This window comes from Archocentrus centrarchus, chromosome 7 (genome assembly GCF_007364275.1).
Source record: "Archocentrus centrarchus isolate MPI-CPG fArcCen1 chromosome 7, fArcCen1, whole genome shotgun sequence".
Classification (NCBI taxonomy): Eukaryota; Metazoa; Chordata; class Actinopteri; order Cichliformes; family Cichlidae; genus Archocentrus; species Archocentrus centrarchus.
The window spans coordinates 15,203,879-15,219,770 of NC_044352.1; the positions used below are offsets into that span (position 1 = coordinate 15,203,879).

At 39.3% G+C, this 15,892-nt stretch overlaps 2 protein-coding genes across 2 annotated transcripts; both read right to left on the reverse strand.

Annotated features, from left to right (window-relative positions):
- Window positions 1-4: 4 nt before the first annotated feature.
- LOC115782516 (NACHT, LRR and PYD domains-containing protein 14) lies at window positions 5-3,935 on the reverse strand. The gene is made up of 9 exons (XM_030732713.1): window positions 3,754-3,935; window positions 2,056-3,649; window positions 1,791-1,952; window positions 1,547-1,720; window positions 1,276-1,449; window positions 990-1,163; window positions 719-892; window positions 445-612; window positions 5-325 (listed from the first exon to the last, which is right to left on the reverse strand). Exons 2-9 carry the CDS (start codon window positions 3,636-3,638, stop codon window positions 256-258), a joined length of 2,679 nt encoding a protein of 892 aa, XP_030588573.1. The 5' UTR covers window positions 3,639-3,649; window positions 3,754-3,935; the 3' UTR covers window positions 5-255.
- Window positions 3,936-6,211: 2,276 nt separating this feature from the next.
- On the reverse strand, window positions 6,212-9,763 carry LOC115782517 (keratin, type II cytoskeletal 8-like). The gene is made up of 9 exons (XM_030732715.1): window positions 9,464-9,763; window positions 9,130-9,344; window positions 8,943-9,003; window positions 8,747-8,842; window positions 8,461-8,625; window positions 8,120-8,245; window positions 7,398-7,618; window positions 6,574-6,620; window positions 6,212-6,467 (listed from the first exon to the last, which is right to left on the reverse strand). Exons 1-9 carry the CDS (start codon window positions 9,707-9,709, stop codon window positions 6,385-6,387), a joined length of 1,260 nt encoding a protein of 419 aa, XP_030588575.1. The 5' UTR covers window positions 9,710-9,763; the 3' UTR covers window positions 6,212-6,384.
- Window positions 9,764-15,892: the final 6,129 nt, after the last annotated feature.

Genomic DNA, 15,892 nt, shown 5'->3' on the forward strand with positions numbered 1-15,892 from the left:
CCAGTGGTGATTTATATTCTTTATTATGTAAAGGCTGTAGAATGAAAACTGCTGCAACATTATTATTGTTTCCTAAATTTCTGAATGGATCTATCATATTAATTATTTGGTCCAGGAAACAGTTATTTACTTTTAATGTAAGACAAAAAAGCAACTAGTCCTATTTAACTCTTACATACTATTCATATTCTACACCTTCATAACATGGTTCAGGTCAATTTTTCAGTAAACTAACTCAATTCTAGTCGGCCTTCTTCAGTATGTAATTTTCTTGCACTTGTCCAACATGTCAAAAACGTCTTCACTGAAATCGTTGTATTTCAGGCTGAAAGAATTACAGACAACAGCAGTGGTTAGATTCTTAATTCATTTGCTTTTGTGTGCCTGAAAACTTTGTTGCACATACTGGCTTAGGCATGATTGACTAAAATGAATCGTGCTTACTTCATCTCCTGCATTCTGTGGCTGTCCTGCATGACTTGGACAAGTGCTGGGACAGAAGCATCAGTCAGTGAGTTGTTTCTCAGTTCCAGCCTCTTCAGAGTCTTACTGGCTCTTACTGCAGTGCACAAGTCTTCAAGACAGGCATCGGTCAGCCTGGTCATTTCAACACTACAATGTAAAAAAAACAGACAAGCAGGTTTAAATGTAGTGGACTGTAATGTGGTGTAAAAAGATGGGAAAAGAAGTGTTTTGTTTTATAATTTTGTCAACTCACTCCAGTTCTTCCAACAGGCAGCCTGGGTGTGCAATGGCATCCCAAAGATGTTTAACTCCTTGGTCTCCTACTTTATTTAAACCTACACTCAGAGATTTGAGTTGACAAGTCCCACTTTTCAGTAGTGAGCCGAGTTCCTCAAAGACCGGCAGAGTTAATTCACATCGTGTCAAACTGTAGGGTGGAACAAAGCAAACAACAATGCTGTCATTATTTGAGAAAGGTGGTATTCTGACACTGAAGAGTCAAAAGTTAATACGAGTGAGTCTACCCAAGTTTTTCTAATATGCAGCCAGGTCGCCTTAGAGCTTGGCATAGCAGCAGTGCCCCCTCCTGGCCCAACTCGTTCACTGACAGATCCAGCTCTGACAGAGAACAGTACTCTGACATTAAGGCTCCACTCAAATGAGAGCAGCATGCACCTGTCAGCTCACACATGGAGAGACTAAAAGAAAGGATAAAAGGTAGAAAAAGATGTGATTTTTGTGTTCTTACATTTTAGACTGAGCATCCTTTCTAAAGATTCTCATGTGGCACAGTTGTAGTTTTAAACTTACTTGAGGCTCTGTAGTTTACACAGTGGGTGTTGGAGGGCTTTGCACAAAGCCTCCACTCCACTGTCATCCATTATGTTTCGTTTCATGTCCACTTCTTTCAGCTGTGATTGTCCAGAACACAAAGCCGCTGAAAAAACCTCCATGGACGCCTCAGTCAGCTCACACGTGTCAAGCCTTTTAGTAAACAAAATCAAAGTATATGGCAATGATTTAAACACAAACAGTCAAAATACAATAGTTTTAATGAAAGCTACACTATTTAGGTACATACTGGAGTTTCTCAAGTTTGCAGTGAGGGCTATGCAGTGCTCTGCACAGTTTCTCAAAGCCCTGGTCCCCAATCTCATTGAATGCCATTTCTAACAAGCATAGCTGAGAGGTGTCTGAGGTCAGCGCAGAAACCAGGTCTTCACAGCTTGCCTCCGTCAGATTGCATGTTACAAGACTAAAACCAAAAGCAGGTAAATCAAACATTCAATTTAAACGGCAAATATTAAAAAATTGACTATCCTTACTGTAATTTTTGCAACTTGCAGTCTCTGAGTCCAGCGCAGAGGATTTTGAACTTTTCATCTCCAAGGTGGGAGTGAGAGAGATCCAGCTCCCTGGTGAGTCCTCTGTTGAGAGCTGAAGCAAGATGAGAGACAGCCCCAGTACTCAAAAAGCTGGCTGTCAAGCTGGGGGACATCACAGACCCATATTACAGGTTAAGGCAATATATCATTGCACGCTTAACAAATGATGTAAACTTTCAAAATATTTTCTCGAAATCTGTCTTACACTATCTTGTGTGATAGACTCATAGCTGGAGCCAGGATTTCTGCCATCTCCTCTGTTAAATTGCTTGTACGGTACAGATTCAACCAGTCAGTCCCACCGAGGCATGCAACAATATAATTCCAAGCTACACAGTCTTGGAGACTCAGGTTGCCGTAGCTGATGCCTATCCGTGCTGAGGGGATGATGATCTCCTTAACCAAGCTCTCACTTTGAGCCTGATGAAGCAGATGGAAGCATCTATAGTGACTGTCTGTGTTATATCCCTGCAGTGCTTCCTCTGAGCTGCTTTTAAACCACTGCTTGAAATCCTTGATCTGATCACAGTTGAACTCCCCGAGGAGGTTCTCCAGTGGTCTACGCTGAGTTGGCTCTGAAAGCCCTGACAAGAAAAGATCTAGAAACTTTGTACTGTCTTTGTGCTTCTCCAGCATCTTTTCAGCACCTGTGTATATCGACTTGTCCAAAAAGAAAGACAAGGCCAACATGAACTCCTGCATCAGTTGCGAGTGAAAAGAGAACACACATGTATCCGACTCCAGTTCACCTTCTCTTCGCAAAAAAGTGTCAGCTGAGGTGAGAAATGGTTGAAAACCAAAGGAATACGTTTGCGCTTTGGTACAGCTCAGATGTTGTCCAGTAGAGCAATGAGAAGCCATCCTGCCGAGGGCCAACACCAGCTCTCTGCTGTCTGCTTGGCTTAGTGAGAGCATCTGAATCAGGTGAACCAGGATATCTACAAACAGCTGAGATAAAGTCTCAGGAAGTTTTCCTCCAGAATCAGTAAGAGGCTTGTAAACAGAGCAAACTGTCCAACAAAATCTTGGAGAAGTACAGAAATCATAAAAGCCTAGAGTCCTTTCCATGTGCATTAGTGCTTTGTTGGCAGCAGGAGCATCAGTAAAGAAGCTGTTTACATAAGAGTTTCTTTGGGACTTCAGAAACCCCAACACCTTCACCTGGGAACCACTGAGGAACTTCAGATATGCCGTTGGCCTGGTGGCAACCACAAAGGTAGCTTCATTCAGCAGGGATCCATGAAGCAGACTGGCCAGTAAACACGGAACTGAAACTGCCTGGTCCGGGTCAGAGCAGAGGGTATACGCAGCGGGGTCCAGGCTATGCTTGTAGTCATTCAGACCATCAAAAACAAATAGCACATCCTCAGGCTTCTGCACAACCAGGGGCATGGCCTTGGGAGGGAAATAGTGGTGACAGCGTTGGATTAAGGTCGCTATGGAGAGTACATCTTCATGAGCATTTAAGTCCTGGAACCGGAAATGGAAGACATATTCAAAGTTCTGAAGATGTTCACCTTTTGCCCAGTCCACAACAAGCTTCTCCAAAGCAGTGGTTTTACCAGATCCTTCTGGGCCTATGACGGTAACAGTTTTGTTCTCACCAGTCAGAGCTGTGCGGATGGCTTGATCCACGGTGGGTAAGTTTTCCTCTATCACTTCACCTTCAGCAGCGAGTGGGGATATGTACTTATTTTCGTTTATGACTCTGACAGGCAGATCCCCACCAAGGAGCGTCGAAACGCCCTTTAACTTCAGGATATGAATCAATACGGCGTCTTTGTCCATTGTGTTAATCGCTGAGGATGCATACATTTGAATACAGAGTTAAAATAATTCAGTCAAAACCGTGAAAGAGCATCCATGTCCACGAATAAATCACAGTGTCATAAACTGTACTTACCAGCTGTGCTAACGTCAATTCACGTGTTTACAGAATAGCCTAAAGTACAAGGAATATTACTGGAAATGGTTACCATTGGGCGTGGTATACTGGTAAAAAGGAAAAGTCGCACCCTAACTACTTACTAACTAACCCTTCAACCCAGTCCCCACTTCTCGAGCACAGTCAAGCCAGCCCCCACTTTGTTTTGCGCCAAGTATATATCCCAGGCATTACGGTAAGAGAAACCGAGACCGGATTTCAAAATGTGAATGTGATTTCAATACTATAATAATTTATATAATATAAATAAATGTGAAAAATAATTTTAAATCACTGTTATGTATTCCATGAGTTGTTATATAATTAATGACGCACTACATGTATTGGTTTATGCTGAAATCACATTCACCGGAAAATTGCTTTTATTTTGAAATCAGAGCTCCTCTTACCGTAATACCTAGGATATACACACAACGCAAAACAACGGGGGGGGGGGGGGGGGGGGGGGGGGCTGGCTTGGCTACAGTTAAAGCAGGAAGAGCAGGGTGTTGTCAGTCCCTGTCGTCAGGATCAGTCTCAAGTTGCTTAAAAGCAGGGAACGTACTTGTTCTTTAGTTAAGCATTTAAGCTGCTTAATAGCTCATATTGTACGTTTCCCTCGTTAGTTTATTTGGCAGCGTCACTCAGGTTACTTTGGGAATTCACATATACTTTGTGTATACTCTAGAATATTTAGCTGATATCACACGCTTGATAAATAGCACTTTGAATGCAGGACCCTACTTGCAGCAGAAGATTTCTAAATATTGCTTGTAAAATAAATAAATAAATAAATAACGACTAAATAACGAGCGCGCGTACACACACACACACACACACACACACACACACACACACACACACACACACACACACACACACACACACAAAACAAATAACCCACTACAGCTTGTGTAGGTGGCTCAGCATGACAAGATGAAAATAAGCTCCACATCTAATGAATATGTTTGTTTTTCCATCTCTGTTATACATTTTGTTTCAGTGAATATTATCATTGCTCACTGATTAAACACACTAATTACAGCAGTATTTGCAGTGCACATTTGGACAGATACTACTGACTAACTAATACATCACATCACAAATTTAGAATCTTTGAATTCAGGTGCTTTCAGTTCTATTTCTACATGTGTATAAAATCAAACATCTTGCCATACAGTCTGCCTTACCAAAATCTTGTGAAAGAATGTATTGCTCTAAAGAGCTCACTGAATTCGAGCATGGTACTGCAATAGGATGTCACCATTACAACAAGTCAGTTTGTAAAATGTCTTCCTTTCTAGATATTCCACAATCAACTGTAAGTGGTATTATTGCAAAGTGGAAACATACAGGAACTACAGCATCTCAGACCATGTATAATTACAGAGTGGGGTCGCTGACTTCTAAGGTGCATAGTGCATCTTAAAAGTTGGCAATGCTCTGCTGACTCAGTAAGAGCTCCGAACCTCCTCTGGGATTAACATAAGCATTAAAAACTGCTGGGAGCTTCATGGCATGGTTTCCATGGCCAAACAGCTCATGTAAGTGTTATATGTTTTTATGCAGTTTTTAAATGATGATTTCATTTATTAAGGAAAAAAAAAACTATCTAAACCTACCTTGCTCCCTAATTGCCACTAAACCCAGTAACTGATTGTGCCACGCTTGGCAGCAAGAATTGCAATCAGTCATTTGCAATAACTGGCCATGAGTCTTTTGCATTGCTGTGGAAGACGTTTGCCCCACTCTTCTTGGAAGGCTTTCTGAGCATGAAAAGCCTGTTTAAGATCATGAAAAAGAATCTCAATTGGATTTAAGTCCACACTTTGATTAGGCCACTCCAAAACTTCTTTGAACCATATCCTGCCTCATAACCGAAGTGCACTTGAGCTTCAGGGCATGAGCTGATGGCCAGACATTCTCCTTCACGATTTTCTGATAGAACCATGAATTCTGCTCTCTATCAATTACAGTAAGTCACTCAGGTCCTGAAACAGGAAAGCAGCACCAGACCATCACATTATCACCACCATGTTTGACTGCTGGTATGAGGTTATTTTCATGAAATGCTTGTAAAATAAATATATAATGCCAGATGTAATGGGACTCAAACCTTCATATGTGGAGTCCCTCAGGGCTCAATCCTGGGACCAATTCTCTTTTCTTTGTATATAATATCCCTGGATAATTTAATAAACAGTTTTAAAGACATTTCGTATCTCCTGAGTTGCTGGATGGTTTGCCAGAATTGCTTTGAGGCAGTCCAAAAGTCTTTATCTATGGCCTCACTGAACTCCTCGCACACCTGATTTTTTTGCTTCAGCCACTGCCCGAGGTGTGTTCTGCTTGGCCTGTCAGTACCTGTCAAAATTTTTTGCTTAATATGATTAAAATTAGCCAAAAAAAAAAAGAACACGGGTGATCATGTTGCTGAGTACAGATTTATTTTCAGTTTCCCAAGTTGTAATTAAATGTGACAGAAGCAGAAGGAAAATAAAAACATAATACACACATGTGGCTCATCAGTGCAGTTTGCAAAGACATTAATGTAAGAATAGACTTAAGTAGCAATCTGGCAGGTCAGAGTACTGCAGTGTGTTTTCTGCCTTAGCTGTATGACCTGTCCTGGACCTCCACTGTCTTGATGAGAATAGGGCCTAACTTTCGTGGCTGGCTGTTAACGGGCACAGCTATTGGAAAGAAGATTGAAAAAAGATAGAACAGGGTGTCACTTGAATCTCTGAGATTAAGGCAATCTTGATGATCTCATCTTTATTTGTAAAATATAGTACTTACTTTTGTTGGGCACTTTTTGGATGCTGACAACAGAGTCCTGCTCAACTCTGTCAGGGAGAAAACAGGAAATGCAAGATAAGCATTGATGTTGTGGTAAGGTTTTCTACACGGTTGTTCAAGTGGATGTGGGAAAGAAGACGCATAAAGCCCTTCGTGGCTCTAGAGGGAGCTGTCTGTGCTAATAAACACCGTTTAGGGCTTAAGATCAAACAAAGGGTGGTACATTACCCAGAGTAAACAACTAGTGCATTGTTCACATTTTTTTCTCTTATAAACTGGAAGACACAGACTTCCAAGGAATCACAAATCATCACCTATTTGCTAGTTGTCAAAGTTTGTACATTGTACATGTACATTGGGCTCATTGTTTCTCTTTGAATCTGCTCTTTGAAAAGCCGGTCTGCTCTACACCTGTACTTAGCCATGAAATACCTGTGGGCGTTTTCTGCATTCCACCCCCTGGGCTTTGTGTATTATTGTTTAATGCAACACACTGAAGTGATGAACTTGGATAATGAATGGTTGTGGAACTAGAAAACAAAAACAACTTCTTGCCTCTGATTGAAGCTTTTGGCTCAAGGCCATGTTTTTGCTATAACACTCCCAATTTTCCACCCAAACTGTCGGCGGGTGGTTTGCACAAATGGTAACTGGGACAATTAAAAAGATCACTACTGATTAATGTTTATCAATAAATTGATGCAGAGATTTTCAGCGCCATCACCTCAAATCAGTGGTCATCATGAGACAAAATAAATTGTTGAAAAGATGCTGCCTAACACACTGCTGCCAGCAACCAGTAGCTGCTAAGATTTCCAGCTCACCTCTCTTCCTCTCCCTCCAGGAGTTTCTGGTAGGTGGAGATCTCTATGTCAAGAGCCAGCTTGACATTCATGAGGTCCTGGTACTCTCTGAGCTGCTTGGCCATGTCCTGCTTGGCCTGTCTCAGAGCCTCCTGAAGGTCCTTGATGCAGTTCTTTGCATCTTCTAAAGCCTGTTCCCCTTGTTCTTCCATCTTAGCCCTGTTCTCCTCAATACAGCGACGCTGATAAAGAGCAAAGTTTTATTTAAATCTGAGTGTGTCAGTGATTCATGTAAAGTACAGATCTGGTGGTTTTGTTAAAAGCTGGCTTTTTTCTGTATGTATGGTGCCCTCAAAACTAAATCAGTCTTTCAGAGTGGTTAATGACAGTACAGAGAAATTCTCATGTATGTAATTAATCTGCCAGCTCAAGATAAAAACCACAAAATAAACCATAAAGACTGAATGTGTACTTTGATTAATGTTGTTCTTGCCCTGTTTTCAGTTTCCTTTCTTTTTCTGAGAACAGCAACTAAACCTGTTGCTCCTCTTGATACTGCCTACAAGGAAAATTATGGTTTTTTTTACACCAGACTCTAATTTGCTAACTAATTTGCAGAACATATGCACAAAAAATGATAAATTGCTGTGCATTTTCTAAACAAGTACAGCATTTGGATTACTTGTTAAAATGCAGTTTAAGATCAAACAGCACATGAGAAACTCTATAAGCCATTCACTCACCTGTGCCTTTGCAGACTCAAGCTCAAGCTGTCGGCGAGTAATCATCTTCTTGAGTTCAGCTATTTCAGCCCTGGTATTTTCCAGCTTACTGTTATGTTTTGTGACCGCAGCATTCATCTCATCAAACTGGTGTAGACAAATATCAAACAGTGAGACAAAAATGTAACAACAGTAATTATTGGATTGAAAATCTGAGCAAATATTGCTCTGATATTCTAGTAGATTTATGAGCTTTAACTTCTGAGCGCTTTCATAGTTCTACTTTTCAGAAAAAGCTCGTTTTTTTCCATTTGGTTTATTACATTGACAGCAACCTCCAAGTATTTATGTTAGACCTTCACCTTGTTCTGGTGCCACTTTTCAACCTCGTCACGACTGCAGGAAGCAAAATGCTCATACTGAGCTTTAACATGGAATATAATCTCATCCATGTTCAGGTCACGGGAGTTGTTCATTTCCAGCACCACAGAGATGTCTTTCACATTCTCCTGTAGGTCTTGCAGTTCCTTATATAAAACAGCATATACAGTGAAGGTTAGAGAACAAAATCCAGAATATGAGACAGGCTCACACATTACGATTCACTGATTCGAATTTGTAAAAGACTTGCAGTGAAAGCTTGTGTACCATATCATACACTTTCTTGAGGAGGTGGAATTCATCAGAGAGAGCAGACAAATGAGTTTCCAGGTCCACCTTTGACATATATTGTTCATCCACATCCTGGAGGCAACAGAAAAATAAATAAAGGTTTTTTCACTGCTATTTTGTTTTTCCTTTTCTCACAGGTAAAACCATCTATTGGTGTGATTGTCTGCCGTACCCTTTTGAACATTACAAATTCATTTTCTGCATTGTTCCTTCTGTTGAACTCTTCCTCATACCTGAAACACCCAGAAATATCAGATTAGACAAGCAGTTCTTATCACTGTGAACTTTATTACCATGAATGATGCAAACTGAACTCTTGCTCAGCAGTGGTTTGGTTTCTTCCATAAAAAAGGACCTACTTTGTCTTGTAGTCATCCACCTGTTCGTGCATGAGTGTGCACTCATTTTCAAGTCTCATTTTATCACGTTTGTGAAGCTCCAGCTCTTTTTCCAGGTTGGAGATGAAGGCCTTGATCAAAGACTCCACTTCAGAGGAGGAGGAGGGGGCATTTTGCTGACTCAGAAGCTGCCACTTGGTTTCCAGGGCTTTGTTCTGTTGTTCCAGAAGTCTTACCTGACACACAAGAAGGAATTAAAAAAAAAAAAAAAATCCAGCACAGTCCAACTTTACATATAGATTTAAAGGCCAGTAATTTAAAAATGGTTTAAGTCTAACGGTGAAATTCCTCTTACCTTATCAATGAAGGAGGCAAACTTGTTGTTGAGGCTCTTGAGTTGTTCTTTCTCCGTTGTGCGAACAGCTTGGACTGTGGGGTCAAGCTCTATGTTTAATGGTTCAAGCAGGCTCTTGTTGATGGTTACTGGTGTTATAGGGGCACCAGTGCTGATTTTAGGGATGGAGTAGGAATCGGTGGACCTACTGCTGAAAGGTCCTGAAGATGAGTTCAGTAGGCTATTGTGCCTCCTCCTCAGACTCATGGTGTTGTTGAGTTTGCACTGCTGGATAGAATGGAGAGCTCAGCTGGTGGAGGTGGTGGTACAACTCTGAGGTGTATGTTTTATCTTTTCATCTGCTTTATAGGGCATGACTGACTGGGTGTGTGGTGATACTGAAGTGATTGAATGTTGGTAAACCAGTCTGACGCATACCTGTTGTTCTCCCACCTGCCCCCACTGTAAAGATGCAATAGAAATCTATTCCTGCTACACAGCTTCAGATGTCCTCCTTAATGCACTAAAAGTCTATGCTAACAAAGTCTGAAAGGTTAGTCCATGATATGACCCAAGAAGTCATCAAAATATATAAAATATTCGCTGATTATAAAAAATTAATAAATGAAACAAAATGAGGTTTAGCTGCAGTGCAACAAGAGCAGCAAAAGAAGATTATTTTTAACACGAGGAAAATGGCAAAGAGCAAGTGAGTTTTTAAGTGATTTTAACTGCAGGGTTCTCAGGTTTTTAATGCAAATTTAAGTCAGTAGGTTCTAACAACGATATACAAAATACAATTACCTTAAAATGTTCCTAAATAATATATATGCAGTACATACTGAGATTAGAAGAACATTTTTGAAAATTGTGTTTCTAATTTTTCCTCCCTTAAGTGAAAGAAGTATTGAGATTAAAGCAGTAAATTTATGAAAAAAGAAAAAACACAAATGTTCTGGAAAACTCAAATATTTTTCAACATACTAAAGTTGTAAATATCAGGGAAAAACATAAACCATTCTCAGAGTAAAGACAAATTTATGAGAAAAAACACTGAAAAACTGTTTTTTATTTGTTTATTTTGGGTCAGGAAACTACGTTGCTTCATTTTACAAGAATGTACCCAGCTCTTTATTCCACACACTCCACCCCATAAACAGGAAGTACAAAAGCTATTGCCTCATCTAAATCAGAGCCCTTTAATACAAATGAGATACTAATTAAACAGTAATTAAATCCGTCCATCCAGGCCCCATACTCCAACATCTGGATCTGTCCTCTTGCTTTCTTTTCAAATTCTCCCTCTCCCCCTTTGAGTCTGATTATCCAATCATCTTTTCCCCTTAAACAAACAACTACAAAGAAAAAGGTTTCTCACAGAACCAGATTTATTCTGGTTTGTTCATGTGCCACTGAATCTGTGCCACCTGCTCAACCTGTCATCAGAGATTAAAGTTCAGAGAACAGAGCTCCAAGAGTTAGTGTCATATGTATACTTAAAATAATACTGGACTTACTTTAAATGTATTTTACATCACACTGAATATTTCTTTTAGCCTTTCTTTTGAAATGATGATTGCTTCCTTCAGTGCACAGACGTTTGGACTGACTCAGGTCTCAGATCCAGAGGTCCAAACAAGCTTGGTTAAGGTAAAACATTCGTGGAGCATACTAAAGCAATGAGGCAGCAAATATCAACTCTTTCAGCAAGGACACATTATAGAGAGCAAAGCCATTACACAAAGTTATTCAGAATTATGAAGTTTTCTTCTTTGGAAATGTGTAACAAAGAATGAAGACATATGCTTTCTGTCCTTGAAATTTTGCATGACTTTTATTAAACACGTTTCTCTTTTCTAGATCGTGTCTCGATATGATATCATCGTTATTTTGGAGGTGATGGATGTGCATCTATCTGAAGCCAGGAACCTGACCCACTCAAAACAAGGAGTTTCATTGGTGTGTGTTTTTGTTTTTGTCTGTTGTTGTGACACCTGTGGTATGTATGAGTCGTTTTTAAATGTGGACTTGTTTTTTCAGAGTTAATGAGTTCGAAGTAATCTGACATGTTAACAAAAGGAAAAGGCAGCAGGTTTATCAGGTTCAGTCAATGTCTGGTGGGAGCACTGAAAGTATGGCAGGCCGTTTTAACATAAAATCCGTTTGTCTGACTATCCGTAATTACATTTCAGATATCTAAAACTGCATTTTGACTAGACAAAACTACATTTTGACTATCCAGAATGGTAATTTAAGATATCCGCAATTACATTCTGACTAGTAAGAATAATAATTCAAGATATCTTCAATTACATTTTGACGAGTCAAAATTCCTTTCAAGATATCTCAAATTACATCACCGGATTCGTCATTTGATGGGTCACTCATCCGTAATTACAATTTAAGATATCTAAAACGTAACAATGACTAATCGAAATTACCTTTTAGATATCTGAATTTAACGAGCTGTACTGAGCTGTCCAAACAATTGCCTGTGTAGAATTTCAGGTGCCTGCAATGGTGCTGGCCGTTATAGACAAAATTGTAATAAAATGCAACAATATAGAAAGAGCTCCTCAGTATGGGATATGCGGAGAGCGCGAGAATCGTGTACTTAAAGACTGCTTCAGAAATCTGCATAGAATCTCAGATTTTATGGCAGGCCGTTTTAACAAACTGCCTTATAAACATTCCGCCAAAATGCTCCGTAATTCAAGATATCCCAAACGTGATTCTGACTAGTCAGAATGTTAATTTAAGATATCTTAAATAGAAAAGCCGTCTAATTCAAGATATCTGTAATTCATTTGGAGATCTCTTAAAAGGCATTTTGACTAGTCAAAATTACAGTTCTAGATATCTCTAATTTAGATTTGCCTAGTCATTATTTACTTTCAAGATATCTAGAATTTAATTTGCACTAGTCAAAACTATTTATCGCCTATCTAAAAATACATTTAAGATATCTTGAAATATGGTGTCATTTTAGATATCTTTAAATAGAATTATGACTAGTCAGAATAAAAAACAAGATATCTTGAATTAACTTTATGACTAGTCATAATTTAATTGTAGATATCTGAAATGTGAGTTTCAGATAGTCAGAAATTCATTGAAGATATCTTGAATTGAAGCCGCCATACGAATGAATGGTAAATCTAACGTCATTTCGACTAGTCAGAATGTAATTAGAGATATCTCAAATAGGTATTTTGACTAGTCAAAACATAATTAGAGATATCTCAATTTACTAATACGTCTAGTCATAAATCAATTTCAGATATCTGGAATGTAAGTGAGGTGAATCAGATTTTATGTTAAAACGGCCTGCCATACTGAAAGATGTTACAGCTACAGAGGTCGTTACTGGAGTCAAGCACTTGCAGTTTACAGAACTGTTTCTGTTGGAGTGCTGAAGAATATAGTGCTGATCCTGATCCCTTACTTTACTTAGATATAATATTCACCGTCATATCAGAGCAATCAAACCTATTGCACAACCTGTAAATTATCACTCAGTGTTTTCATATTTTCCACCCTGGAAAAAGAACAGTTCAAAGAAATGATTAAAAGGCCAAAATTACCATGACATTGATGCCCATGATGAGTGTACGTAAACTGCTGACCACAGCTGTACATGTTATCATATGATTTCATGAACTGAATGAATGTACTCCCCCTACAGGATAGTTGTGTGCTATATTTGTGAAAATGTGCTGGCAGCCTTTGTACCAAACTCAGCTAAGCCATTCAACTTCCATAAAGAGTTTGATATGACAGAAGAAATGACGAGCTATCCCTGCTATCCCTCTTCATGATATGGACTCGTTCACTGTTCTATTTTGTGGGAGGATTGTTCATTTAATACGCACATCCTCCCACAGGCCCACAAGGTGGGTGATCAATACTTTGTTGAGGTGGAATTAGTCAGTGCTACTCCCTTCTAGATGAGAGAGAGCAACAACGGATGTGCAGTTGTTGATACCCAGTGAGGAGTTAACAGAGCTATGACAGGCAAAGAGTAAAACTGTAATTTACTCTGTCTTGTTCCAGGCAGATGCAGAGACATGTGTTTCAAAAGCTGTTATATAACCCTGCTCAGAAAACTAGGCAGTATGGAAAATTCACAGAAAGGGAGAAAGCAGTGATTTCTAAATACATTTTATTTAATATCTTATTGCAGACAGGATGTGGATATTAAATGTTTTCTTTGTTTGTTTTTCCTGGTGAACTTCACTTTATTTGTAAATTTGCATTTATATCTACCATTCAAGCTTGCAGTGCATTTCCAAACAAGTTAGTATGAGCATAATTTACATAATATTTAGGCAATAAAAATGACTGTTGATATAATTTCAAACAGCTGAAGTCAGCGTGCTAGTAAAATGTGAAAAAAAATCCTTGAAATCTCTTAAAACACCGTTCCTTAATGAAAGGATAGGAAGCAGTTTGGACTGGTGACTTTTTAGGATTTATAAAATAATTAAAAGATTCAAGCAATCTGATGGAACATCTCTGTGAAGGCACTATTGTGCTGAAAAGCGATAAGAGATTTTGAAGCAACATACCAAAATACACCCTTTGAGATGAGATTGTTTTCAGGGATGTCCATGTATATTATAACAAGACAATGCAATCTGCATTGCAAAAAATTACAAAAGTGTGGCTATGTAAAAGGAGGGCGTGGATGCCTGTCTGTCTGCAGTGAGGACTTGTATTCAATAGTAAAGGTATGCATCTTAAAGATATGTTTACAGGAAGAATGAAACATATTTAGAATAGCAACGCTGGATCTCTTGGTGTTTTTGCCCCTTAAACATTTTTTAGTGGTACATACTGTACTGCATCAGTATTCATATGATTAAACATGCTCAGTGCAATGCAGGGCAAAGCTAAGTTACAAATCACTGCTTTAAGAAGAAGAAGAAGAAGAAGAAGAAACAGCCTTTATTGTCCCACAGAGGGGAAATTTGGGTGTAACAGCAGCCGCAGTTATTATAAATATAAATAAAGATATAATAATTCACACTATTAAGAAAAGAATATATATAAAATCAACAAACAATATTAACCTTAATACTACTAATAATAACACTATATACAATGTACATGATGTGCCTGTGTGTTGAACCTTAACAGGCCGGACTATTTACAGTATATTATATATTATCCTACATTGTGTAGGCTATTGTGGTTTTTGTTGGGAGCAGTGATGGTTATACAGTCTTACAGCTGCTGGGAGGAAGGATCTGCGGTAACGCTCCTTTGTGCATTTAGGATGCAGCAGTCTGTCACTGAAGGAGCTTTCCAGCTCAGCAACAGTTTCATGCATGGGATGGGAGACCTTGTCCATCAGTGATGTTATTTTGGTCAGAGTCCTTCTGTCTCCCACCACCTGCACTGAGTCGAGAGGACATCCTAGGACAGAGCTGGCTTTCCTGATGAGCTTGTCTATCCTCTTCCTCTCAGCTGTAGACAAGCTGCTGCTCCAACATACTGCTGCATAGAAGATGGCTGATGCCACCACAGAGTCATAGAAGGTCTTCAGGAGTGTCCCCTGCACTCCAAAAGACCTCAGCCTTCTCAGCAGGTAGAGTCTGCTCTGACCCTTCCTGTAGAGCGCATCAGTGTTATGAGTCCAGTCCAGTTTATTGTTTAGGTGAACACCCAGGTACTTATAAGAGTCCACTATCTCAATGTCCACTCCCTGGATGTTCACCGGTGTCCGTGTGGTGGGTCTGCGCCTGCGGAAATCCACCACCAGCTCCTTGGTTTTAGCGGCGTTGATCAGGAGGTGGTTCCGCTGGCACCAGTCCACAAAGTCCTGAGTCCACTGTCTGTACTCTGAGTACTTTAAGTTGTAATTTAAAATGCCATCCCACATTTGCTGTGATTTGAGGCTGTGCTTGGTTTGATGTTTCAGTGCAGTGTATCCTCTATGAAAGCTGAGATTCAAAATATATTTGGAATCTAGGAGTGTTGTTTACAGTTGGATTTAATGGTTTCATGTACACATAAGTTTTTGCATTTTTGTAACTGATTGATTCTAGACATTTGGTGTGATAAAGGGCCATGCAATCTTGAATCAGAAGGTTTAAAATGTAGGGACTTTGGGACATTGTTCACTTTTCTTAGTGTATATAAATAGCAGCAATAATGAACTGATCTTACTAACAAGTAGAATCATTTTGGCCAAAGCCTGAGTTCACCTTTGTGTCATAGATCATATTTTTTATGCTATAAAGTTTAACTTGTGTTTACAGGGCATTATTTAGTTTATAGTTAAAGAAGTAATGAGGTTTAAAATGAATTTGAACTGTCAGAACAACAGTCATTACCAAAACTGGCACATATGATCTTTAAACCTGGTTTTAGACTTTCTAAGTGTTTGTCTGTCACAGCAAATTAAAATCGGTGGTGAAGCTGTTAAATAGGAGTTGAGTTAATATC

Excerpts from the sequence above, each read along its gene's own strand:
- LOC115782517 (XM_030732715.1), bottom strand. The coding sequence starts at position 9,709 with ATGAGTCTGAGGAGGAGGCACAATAGCCTACTGAACTCATCTTCAGGA. Across the intron at positions 9,004-9,129 it reads GTGGATGACTACAAGACAAA|GTATGAGGAAGAGTTCAACA; the intron begins GTAGGTCCTTTT and ends TGGGTGTTTCAG. Across the intron at positions 8,246-8,460 it reads AAAAGTGGCACCAGAACAAG|TTTGATGAGATGAATGCTGC; the intron begins GTGAAGGTCTAA and ends TGTCTACACCAG.
- LOC115782516 (XM_030732713.1), bottom strand. The coding sequence starts at position 3,638 with ATGGACAAAGACGCCGTATTGATTCATATCCTGAAGTTAAAGGGCGTT. Across the intron at positions 1,721-1,790 it reads TGCAAGTTGCAAAAATTACA|TCTTGTAACATGCAATCTGA; the intron begins GTAAGGATAGTC and ends TTTTGGTTTTAG. Across the intron at positions 613-718 it reads TGCCTGTTGGAAGAACTGGA|TGTTGAAATGACCAGGCTGA; the intron begins GTGAGTTGACAA and ends TTTACATTGTAG.